We start from the raw sequence: 12,409 nt of genomic DNA on the forward strand, positions 1-12,409 counted from the left end.
TGTATGAGATTAGTGTCAGGCGATACCCAACTAGATTACCCCAAACCACATACCTGAATCATAAAAACAAATACTTTTTATTTTATTTTTCTCTTAACCTTTGTCTAATAATACTTATAACTTCATTATAAAAAAAAAGAAAAGAAACAAAAAAAAAATCTTTTGAGATACGAATTCAATGATATTATTTACAAATTATAATGAAATTATTTATTTATAATAACGTTTATACGTATGATTTTAATTTGTAATAGTTGATATATAAATAAAAAGTATACAACAATTATAAATAAAAATAAATTGTACATGGAAATCCTAACTAAAATGTTTTTTAACTAGGGGATAATGTTCGATACCCGACAGGTAATGGGGTGGGTATGAGATATAATTTTATAATCAGGTATTGGATTGAGATTAGCAATGTCCGGTCCATTACCATCCCTAGTCTTTTGGCATATGCTAGCAACTTAGTTCAACATTAGCAAATGACTTTCCAAAGGAACATAGATGTGAAAGCTATTAACATATTCTGTATTATTACTATTATATATTGTCCATAAATAGATCATAAATCACATCCGTGATTTATGTGAAGATTGTAATTAGGCTGATTGTGAGGCTAGTATCATGACCATGATTTCAGTGATGTTTACTATGCTAGCATCCCTATAAAAGCAATGGGATTGTAATTGTATTTTGATCAAGTAAACAATATACCAATCTCTTTCAAAAGCATCTTGTAATTCAGTAGGATCTTAAAACTTTGGTAGCAGCAAATTTTCTATGAAACAGAGTCTGATACTGATAAACGACAATGGTTTCACCTCAACTATCATAACTATTTACGAAAAGTTGTAATGTGTCAAGCTAACCGTTGTAATGGTTCAACACTTATATAAAAGAGTCATTTGGGCAACTTTAATAAATCAAATAATCATTTTGAAGTTTATATACGAGAATTCCTTCTTTTTATAGAAACTTTTTGTCTCATCCGATTATTAATTCCATAAATAAGCAAAATACTTTAATGTGAAAAGTGAACTCATGAGTTAGAACTTAGAAACTATCCAGGAAATTTGAGAAAACAAAATCTAAAGTCAAGTTGACATGTTTAACTAAACGAGATAAAGAAGTCAACCCGATCACAACTCATTTAATTAAAACTATTGTTTTCAAACGAGTTATATATGCCAACACAATGCCATTTTTTAATCGTGTAAAAAATTGCCATCGAGTATAAAAAAAATACATACTCAACGCAGAAACAGACGAAAGTAGCTAATATATTGTTTGATTATTTGAATTTTGATTGCATCTAAAATAAAAAGCCAATTAATAGTTGTATTAGCAATCGAACTCGCATTGACATAATCGGAGACCACTTCGGGGAATCTGAACACACCACCCGGTCTTAGCAAAATTACCCTTGCATTTCTGTTCGCAACATTTATCATTACACTTAACTGAGCATACCCCTAAGTTTCTAAATCACATCTCATTTCGATGCCTTTCACTTTTGCCATCCATTCCATTTGCTAACAACGTCGCTGCCCCTGCACACCATTGTTACTTTAATTTTTCAGTTCAAAGGTTATTTATTGATTCATCTCTCATAGTGTGATGTTTAAAATATAAAAATGAAAATTCGTTTGCCAAAAGGGGGCAAAATGAAAAGTTATTCCAATTGTAAAAACCTATCGCATGAGTTAAATAAAAAATAAAATTGGTTTATATGATTGTGAATAAAAATGTAAAAATTACTTTTACATTTTCACTTTTGAGTAACTAATATGTTGTTTTGGAAAAAAAAATATTTTTTTGTGTTTTAGTTTTAGATATAATTACATATGTTAAAAAGGTAAAAAAATATATATATATATGTGATTGCCACATAGGATTTCACTTTTACCCCTTTAATTTTGCGCGACTCCACTTTCTCCAGTGTCATTCACCTAAAGTTGTAGCCAAAGGTTTATTCTCGATCGTCTTTTAAATCGAGAATAGTAGAATACTTGTATTATTTTGAAAATTCAAAAAAAGAAGAGGATGACTATGTTTTAATAATCTTTAGTTTTTTTTTTTTCTATAAGAAAAGAACTTAACATTTTTGCAAGAATTAAATCATCAAGTTCATTATAGAGATATCTTGTTTGCTTGAAAGATGACCTATGAATTTCATAAGTGAGATGTGAAAAAGTATTACCGGAGACGCTAAGAAGAACATAGATTATGTAAAATATGGTAGTAACTTTAGGCATTGCCATGATAATCATTTGGAAGGCTATGCTATGCTTTAGAAAACTCCAATGGCGAAAAATATGTATGTAACATGTTAATTTATAATCGTTAGAAATTCATAAAACTTTAATGCAAATCAAGAAAGCATTTAGTTGTGTGTCCTTGTCTTTATGACTTAATGTTGGTGGGTGCTGAGTGGTCTTAATTGTGGGTTGTTTGTCAATAGATGTGTTGCATTAATATCGTTGTTCGTCTAATTTTCTTGATAAGAATAAAATTGATATTAGTAGTTGCATTAATATCAATAAAGTCCAATTGGTTTAGCGGTAGCTCTTATGATTTTTATTGATTGTTGGGAGTTCGAGTCTCATCTAGAGCAATTTGTTTTAAGTTGAGCTAGGGAGTTTTCCTAATGATTCATTTATCATGATGAACCCGATGTTTAGAATTAAGAACACAATTTCAAAAGTCATATATAAGTAAGCTAGGAGCTGGCAGCATTGGTACCGTGACTTCCATGTCATCACCCTACTCAATTCACCAACGTCTTTTAACATATGTTATAAGATTCATTCACCATGTATCTTTATTTAGATTAGATAACTCGTATATAACTCTATAAAAAACGAATATTACCCATGGGAGTTTAACTAGGGTTGTGAACAGATCGAACCAAGCTGGACGAGAGCTTGTTCGTGTTCGTTCGTTAAGCTTTTGTCGGACAAACGGACGGTTCATGAACACTCAACGTACCGAATGAAAATTCGTGTCCGTCCATTAAGGAATTGAGTTTGTCCGTGTTCGTTTATGCCCGTTGGTTAATATTGTAAACGGACGCTAACGGGCACTAATGAACAAACGAACACTAACAACCACTGATGGGCAAATGAACAAACGGACACTAATTGACATTAATGGACAAACGAACAATAATTGACACTAATGAATATTAATTGACAAACATACATAAACGGCTCTAATCAACAAATAAACATAAACGACCGCATACTAGTTTAAAAGGAATAATCATAAAGCCACAAAGTTTGTCCACAAATCCGGAATTATATCACATGATATCCAAAAAAAACTTAACACTTAACATAATAATCAAAACATAGTCATCACATGATATCCACAAATCTTCTAGTGTTTCACGAGAAACACACTTCAAATTCTTCATTCTTCAAAGAATTACAATATGCACAATATCATTTATTTTCATCGTCTTCCTACAATTATCCAAGAAAATAATTATTACATATTAATAAGAAAATGAAAATTAGTTGAAAACAAATAGCATTACCTTGTTTATTTTTTCTTTTTTTGAAGCTCGTGGTAATGGCAATGCCAATAGCATTACCGGGCGGACATTAACGAACGTAATCGGACGGACATTAGTGAACACTCAGAACACTATGGAACGAACGCGGCCTCTGTCCGTGTTTGTCCGTGAAGCTTGCCGGACGAAATTCTTTGTTCATGTCCGGTTCATTTATTAGACGGACAAACATAAACAAACTTCCCGACGAACGAACGGCGGACGTCCAGTTCGCTTACAACCCTAAATTTAACCCAAAACCTTTGTTTCAACCAACACTTTTTCCATTACAACATAGAGATACTTTTTAGGCTTTCGTTTTAAAAATAAATTTAAATATATATGATAAATATGAAAAAAAAAATGATTACATTATTCATTCCAATCAACATCTATTGAGTTCATTCATCAACTTTGAGATATAGCTACCCGTGCTCTCATAGTCTGGTCAAGGATATTCGTAAGCAAGTTGTCATACTGATAATTTTAAATTACAAATTTGCCATAAAAAAATATAAAGTACCACTGATTTAATTTATGATATAAAACATATTTTTTAATTAAAAATAAATAAAAAAGTTATACATTTCAGCTCCTCAGATTAACCTGGACACACCGTTTAGCTAATTGAGTTTGTTGGTTCAACCCGGACCCGTTTAAATTAAACCCAAACGGGCCAAACCTAATGATTTTGTGTTAGATTCATATCATATCACACTATATAATGTCAAAATTTCAAACCCAGGAGAATAAAAGATCAAATCGACTTCCAAGTCAAAATCACACATGACTAGATATATGTAACCAGGCTGTCACTAATACATTATTAATGTCAACTTTACCGTTTTCGTTCAATATCCAAATCCGACATAAAAATAAAACCACAAGTTACTACTGAAACAATAACCAGAGTCTAGTGGCCGTTAGAGCCGTTAGACATTAGAAGGTCTTTGTGGGTGTAAACAACTCCCTTGTCACCCTCCACCACTTGTCCTTGACCTCTCAACACCCTGTTCAAATACCGAAAAACAACATAAACTGTTAGTTCGTCTAATCAACGGTCGCTTTGGACAATTCTATCATACATTGCTTACCATCTTGTCGTTAAAAGTCCCTCCACGCCAACAGGACCTCGAGCATGGATTTTGCTTGTACTGATGCCAACCTGTTTTTTGGAAATGTTAACAAAATACAATAAATAAAATGAAATGAGAATCAAGCAATTATAGTGTTGAGATGAATGTTGTAAATGATTTAAAGATTTAATACCTCCGCTCCAAGTCCAAACCGAGCTCCATCACAGAACCGTGTGCTTGCATTGTGAAAAACCGCAGCACTACCAAAATAAAAATATATATAAATGCAAATTCAATACTAGGAGTGTAAATTGTGTTGGGTTGTCAAGTTGAGTTGTACAACCCGAATATTTATTCGTGCCAGATATGTCAACCTAACCAGAACACAGTTATAATCGTGTAACTTGAAAATGAACTGTTTAACCCATTTCTCTAAACACGCCAAACAGATTAGTGGGTAGTGATCACGTTGTAAATTTGTTGATCCGGTTGTTAGGTTGATTCAATACTAGTATATTTGTGTTTAAAGATACATGGTTTCGGTTAGTTGTGGAAGGATTTAAAATCTAAATATTTCTCTATTTTTAAAGTAATAATTAACTAACATACTAAATGAAGCGAAAACTGTTATGTGCTGTCTTCATAAATGAAACCAACATAAAGGCGTTTTGATTCATATTTACCTGTCAACTCGGTTTAGGAAATGTTCAGCAACTTCTTGATTGTCTGTAACGATGCACTCGGTGTGGGAACTGAAATAGATGGAAAACAAGTTATCATCCCCTTCAAGAAGATCAATTTTAGAAATAAGAAATAAAAGTTATCAAAAAGATTACCTTCCATAACTGTGTATATGTTCTATGGCCTCATCAACGTTATTCACTATTTCAATAGTGCAAGCTTTGGAGTTGTACTCATGATGGAATGTATTTGCCCTTGAAAAGCTAACCACACCATTAACTCTCGGTCCAGCAAATAGTGTAACACCTGCAATACATATTTATCGGGTACAATGCATAAAAGTGTATTATATTTTTAATGAAGTAAAGTGAAATGTGAACAAGCACAAGTACCTTCTTGTTCAAGTTCTTTAACAAGTTCTTGCAGCCCTCCACTAGACATCAAATCCTTGTGCACCAGTAGTGTTTCCTACAAATCCGAAAGTGGTTATAAGCATATGCTTATAACTTATAAGTAAAATTGTAAGTGGACACTGGTTATTAGATTTACCATAGCATTGCATGCTGCTGGATAATCTGTTTTTGCATCCAATACAATCTTCTTTGCCATCTCCAAATTAGCAGCTTTATCGACATAAACATGGCAAATTCCATCTGCAATAGAAAATTTGTAAATTCATAATTTTATTTATTAATTTATTTGCACAATTGTTAAGTTTTTTCATAATTTCTCTTACCAGAATGACCAAGAACTGGAATTTTCGTCGAGCTCTTTATTTGGGAAACAAGTTTGTTACTGCCTCTAGGGATCACAAGATCTATCACATCATCAAGCTGTTTAAAATATTTTAGGGAGAAAAAAAAAGGTGTTATATTAGAATATTTAAAACAAACATATATTTTTTAATAAAACAAGCATATATTTTTTAATCGATTACAAAGCATGTAACATTTTCGCAGACCTTCAACAGGTCCGGGATTTCCTCCCTAGTTGTCAATAATCCAATTAGTTTTGCTCCAACAGTTTCCGGGATGGCAGAAGTTATTACCTGCAAAGCATGCAGATTTTTAGAATATTATTATTATAACTAATAATAATTTGTGATTATCGAAATAAGATTTTGAGGCAAACCTTGTGCAGTATCGCATTTGACCTTTTAGCTTCTTTACCTCCTTTTAATAGCAGACCGTTCCCACTACGTATCGCCAAAGAAGCTATCTGCAAATTCATTGAAAGAAGACCAAATATATGTAAGGATTATACCACTAAAACTCCTATAAATTAGTAAAAGGCGTACTGGGAAATATGTCTGTGACTGGTAAAAAGAATTATGATTACCTGAACTAGTGCATCAGGCCGAGACTCAAAAACAATGAGTAGAACACCTAAAGGACATGACTTCTTTTCTAAGACGAGCCCTTCTGCGAGCTGCACGTTAATTATTAGTAAATGTGTGTTTAACAAATAATAATACATGTGTGTTTGCAATCATATTATACATAACCTCAGCAAAATATGCGCTATAACTACTGCCAATTATTAATGCTGAGTTATAATGTATATTATACAATATGATGCCCAGTTACACAAAGTAAAGCCAAACGATGCCCTTAATTTTCCACACTCACCTCGGTTCTCTTCAAAACTTGACCAATGGGTTCTTCCATTTCTGCTAGTCTGCGCACAGATTCTGCAAGAGCACGTATCTGGAAAAAAACAAAAATAACTAAAACGTGTTGGATTCCATTGCTTAACACAAAAATCGCGTTAAGTAAGGATAATAATGATAAATAAATATATAGTTCCCCATTTAGAAAGAAACAAGATTTTCAGAAGTAAAACAGATACATGCCTTGCTAGGTTTTAAAGCTAAACGAGCTACTAAAGCTTCATCATATCCTGCATCACGTGCAGCTTCAACATCAGCATCATTTTCAAGCATGATAAATTGTTCATTTGCCTCCAATGCAGAAGCTACATCCAATAAGATTTTCTTTCTTTCTTCACTTGTTAGTGCCTGTAATACAAAATATACATGTGTATGTAAATACGCATACAGAATATACATATGTATGTACATGCACGTATGTGTGTGTTATGTGCGTATATGTATTTTACACAACTTAATTAACAGAAAGTGTTAAGAACAGGTAGGCCTGTAAACGAACCGAACGTTCGGGAACTATTCGTGAACCGTTCAGCGGGAAGTTCATTTATGTTCGTTTATTTAATAAACGAACGAACATGAACAAAAAATTTGTGTTCGTTTAATTAAACGAACGAACATGAACACATGTTCCGTTCGTTCATTTATGTTCATGAACGTTCGTTTATGTTTGTTTATTTATGTTTGTTTATGTATTAATAGAACATAATTAAATATTATCTAGATAGGTAATCTGATTAAAGGTTTTTATATTTGTTAATTTGCGTTCATTTAAGTGTTTTCATTTACGTTTATGTTTGTTTGTGTTCATTTATATTTGTTCATTTATGTTCGTTTATCTTTGTTCAGTTAGGTTCGTTTATATTTTAAACAAACGAACACAAGTATCCCTTTTTATATAAACGAACATGAACATAAATATTTGTTCGATTAAGTGTCCATGTTCTTTTAAAGTTAAATGAACGAACACGAGCATGTCTTTGTTCGTGTTCATTCAATTCGTTTACAGGCTTTCATTATTCACATTGATGAATACATTGGTCTCAATCTATAGGCTCTCCCGATTTTATTTGTGTTTGTGAACCGTTCATGAACACATTAATTTCGTTAATGAACGAACATGAACATAAAATCTCGTTCGGTAAGTGTTCGTGAACCGTTCGTGAACACATTATTTTCTTAACGAACGAACATGAACAAGGCCTTGTTCGTGTTCGTTCGGTTCGTTTACAGCCCTAACAACAGGTTATATATGCATAAGTATTTTACCTGAAGTCTTCGAGAGGCTTCACGAGCTGAAACTGCCACTTCATGTGGACCAACTTCAGTAACTGGAATCCACATATGTGCATCCTTATGAAACAGAGTACCCACGCGTTCTCCATTTAGAACCTTTATGATATTATTAGGAACATAGCCACTGCAATGAAAAGATAAAGTAAAAGAATCAAAATCAAATAATGTTGAGTTATAGTCATATAAATGCGACACATGGATCTAGAATCTAGAATTCGATACCTAGCAATGACAACCGGCGTACCAGAATAAGCTGCATTGACTGCAGCTTTGACTTTTGCATCCATGCCACCTCTTCCCATCCTTGACTTGTCTCCAAAACTAATTGCCTTTTGATGTTTTTGTTTAACATACGTATGGATTAGCTTTGAGCGCGGATCACTGGGGGGGCCACTGTAAAGACCATCCACATCACTCAGCAAAACAAGAAGATCTGCCTTCAATTCCATTGCCAGCAGAGCTGCCAAGCTGTCATTATCCCAGAAAATACCAGAAGAATCCTGAAAGACAGAATTTTTCTGAAAATACTCATATCTATGAATACATAGAATTAAAATTATGTAACGCAATGATGCATAAATACCTCATAAGGAGCTCTCCTGGTACTTATTGCATCATTTTCATTGAAAATTGGAATGCTTCGAAGATCTAACAGTGAATCCACTGTCCGGGTAAGTTGAACCCGGAAATCTGCGTTCTTGAAATCATTATCTGTGACTAGGAGTTGAGAGGAGGTCACATCCAACTGCAAAAGAACATTGTGTGAGCACAAACCAGATTACCAAAATGCCCATGTGTGTTCTTTTGGTTTTACTTCAAACAATCTAACATTTTTACCTGACTGAATAAGGTGTCATACAAGGCCATCAAGCCATTTTGACCAACAGCTGCACACGCTTTTCCATCAAGTTCAACTTGTGGTTTTTGGAGATCAGCAAAACTACAGTAAAAAATCATCAGAAGGGATAACTAGCTGACTAACAGAGGTTAACAATTATGTATCCAATGAAAATCCATATGTTATGAAAAATAAAAATAAAAAATTAGAAAGATAAGGACCTGCTGTTGATCATTTTCCTGTATTTAAGCCTTTGACGGCCAGCTCCAACAGCACCTGAAGTAACCAAGATGATTTCAAAGCCTCGCGAGTTCAACTTTTCAAGCTGAAAGACAATTATTTGGTGCATAAGTTTAGTAGGTTGCATCATATGTAACAAACTCACTTAAAAGAAAATATTTATATCCGTTAAGGAAAGCAATATATTATTTGAGCGACCCTGCAATAAGTAACAACCTAAATTATAAAACATCGATAGGGTTGGTTTTCTCCTTTTGTTTCCACAATCATGCTATATGGAATGTTGACTAAATATGGAATGTTGATATTTTGAAATTTACGCACGTGCTTTGCGTGAAACCGTCAAAATACCTGTTCGAAAATAGCACCAAGCCGACCAACAGCTAACCTTCCATCATCTCGGGTGACCACGGCTGTTCCCACCTGCAATAATGAAGCTAAGATTAATAAATCAAACCTTTAACCACATATCCTCACTTGCAAGGAACCTAGCTTTCTGTGTTAACTTCATTATGCAATGAACAACCTTTGGTTCAAGAACATAACAATAACCTATTTTTGACAGTTAAAAAACACATATCGCCACGAGACCTTTACATCGATCACAGAAACTCATATTTGGCACACTAGTTAATTCACATCTCATGATGGTAATCAGACATCCGCATTCATCGACTCTCAACAGCAAAATTAGAAGACAAATTATTTCCTAACAAAGCCAAAGGACAAAGGGCCAAAAGCCCAAAAGTAACATTGACTTCAATCATCCTCTCTTTATTCAATGTCACAATACATAGTGATAATTATTTCATGTTATCTCCATTCCAAAATACATAAAAATTTTCATTTCTAATTTTGATATCTTTCGAAATAATTTGGCTATTAATTAACTAGAAAATTCGATAGATCAATCTTACCCTTTTATGCAGATCTGTCAGTCATAAAAACTAATTAATTCTAGTCATTTAATTACTATGTGAGGGCAAACTATATGCCCAAACAAACAAGAGATGCAATTGCAGCAAGCAAATAAATATAATAATAAACTGAAAAATTGTTAAAAAAATATCAATCATTTTATCTTTAAAAGAATAAAGTTGTGGATGATATAATCTTGTACAGAGATAAGCACATGAAACCGGAATCTGTTGTTTTCAGATATTAAACCGATCCGGTCCAGATATAGAGTCGTTATCATGATGTGATGTGCATGGCAAGGTTGCCAAGTGTCATTCGTCTATATATCAAATCTCACAGCAAAAATTAGCATCTAAAAATAAATAAATTAGAAACAAATAGCAACAAATCTGTTGAAAGAAATTAAATTTAAATCTGGATCCGAAAAATCAGAGATGAATAAATCGGAGTCGAAAATCCAGGTGGTAACCGCTATCAACGATCGATCTTTAAAAAACAAACGGAAATGGATCAGATATTATCGATTGAAAATGAAGTAAATAAATCGATCGGAAATGCGTAGAAGAAGAAGAAGATGATGATGACCTTGACGACAACACGCTTGACGTTCTTGACGAAAGCTCGAGTAGAATCCATGGCGTAGAGGTTTATTAAACCTCGAAATGCAGAGAGTGAGTGTGTGTGTGTGAGAGAGATAATGCAGACAGTGTAGTTGACGAAGAACGATAGAGGGGCTGGCAGAGGGGACTAGGAGGTGAAGGTGAGGACAATAATAATATATGGCTCCAACAGATGGCACCTGCAGTGTGGTTCACTGATTTGTTTGCCCACTTTATATTATTATTATAATATAATAATGGGATGTGATACTATGTTTTGTTGTATTATGTTAAATGAGTGACGTGTCTGTATCTAATTATGAAATATTTGTTAATCAAAATTTAAATATACCTTACTATTAGAGATGACAATTTGCTTGGGTTGGATTGAAATGAGTTTGGCTGTGAATTGGTCAACTAAAAAAGGGTTGTTTTGATTTGGGTCAGAATAGGTTACGGTTGGAATGAGTCATGACGGGTTTTAAGTTTTTTTTTCTTTTGTTGAACAATAGCAGCGGAAACATTTTAGTATTTTTAAATTTTTTGTTTTTTATTTATATTTTGAATTATGATTTTTTTTTATTTTTTTCTAAGAGATTTTCTATTAAGATCAAAAACCTCTCAATAAAATATTTTAAAAATAATAATAAAAAAATCATAACTCAAAATAAAAAAAGAAAAAAAACTAAAATGTTTCCTCCGTCGTCCTCGTTAAAAAAATCGAATCGAAACAGAAAAATCGACGGAAATGAAACCAAAAGCCAAAACGACCCAAATCAATCGAAATAAAAAAAAAAGCGATCAAAACGAAACTAAAAAAATTGAAACCGAACAAAAACGAAAAAACCAAAAATGAGTCCGGAATCGACCAAAAAGAAACCAAAACCAACTCCGTCCTATGTGAAAACTCGTGTTGGCTTGAAACCTGAACCGAATCCGTTCCAATCTCAAACCCGTTTAGTGTCGAAACCTGTATCGTGCGGAAACCCGTTCCGATCTTAAACCTGTCATATTTCCTTAGGACACCAACCCAAATCGACCCATTTCTTTGAATATGTGGACCCATTTTGACCCGAAAATAACAAGATGAAATTTCAAATGACTCATTTTAACCCATTTAATTAAAATCTATGACTCAAATCAACCCATTTAATTTTTAAAACAACCCAAATTGACCCATTTAAAATGGTTTTGGTCAAGATTGCCACCCCTACTTACTATGTATTCCATCTGATTCTGCATCATACTTATATAAAATTTGATTGCCACAGTGACAAAAGGTGTGGAGTCTTATTACAAATTAATAGTCTTCTAAAATTTAAGGTCTTTTTTTCATAAGTTATATGAGTGTTAATGTTATTTGGTGTGTTTACTGTTTGGGTGTAGTATCGTTATCGTTGTGAACCTAACTGATAACGAACGAATTCCTGGTGTTGCATCGCCTCAGCCCGACGGATTTTGTTATCTAGTTAGTATTAACACACGATGTCTTAACCGCAAGCCTTCTACTTTAGTGGTAGCCCGATGGCTTCTCCTAAA

The 12,409-nt window shown here is 33.3% G+C and overlaps 1 protein-coding gene across 1 annotated transcript; it reads right to left on the reverse strand.

The window, feature by feature from the left end:
- Positions 1-4,332: 4,332 nt before the first annotated feature.
- Positions 4,333-10,919, reverse strand: LOC143585793 (delta-1-pyrroline-5-carboxylate synthase-like). The gene is made up of 20 exons (XM_077067490.1): positions 10,857-10,919; positions 9,705-9,776; positions 9,335-9,438; positions 9,113-9,215; positions 8,859-9,020; positions 8,498-8,775; positions 8,249-8,399; positions 7,166-7,330; positions 6,942-7,019; positions 6,652-6,741; positions 6,445-6,531; positions 6,275-6,361; positions 6,050-6,146; positions 5,863-5,966; positions 5,706-5,781; positions 5,469-5,619; positions 5,316-5,384; positions 4,826-4,892; positions 4,651-4,721; positions 4,333-4,566 (listed from the first exon to the last, which is right to left on the reverse strand). The coding sequence occupies exons 1-20, from the start codon at positions 10,905-10,907 to the stop codon at positions 4,470-4,472; spliced, it is 2,160 nt and encodes a 719-aa protein (XP_076923605.1). The 5' UTR covers positions 10,908-10,919; the 3' UTR covers positions 4,333-4,469.
- Positions 10,920-12,409: the final 1,490 nt, after the last annotated feature.

This window comes from Bidens hawaiensis, unplaced genomic scaffold, assembly GCF_021521415.1.
Source record: "Bidens hawaiensis isolate Kalapana, Puna unplaced genomic scaffold, B.hawaiensis_p1.1 tig00034169_1, whole genome shotgun sequence".
NCBI classification, from domain to species: Eukaryota; Viridiplantae; Streptophyta; class Magnoliopsida; order Asterales; family Asteraceae; genus Bidens; species Bidens hawaiensis.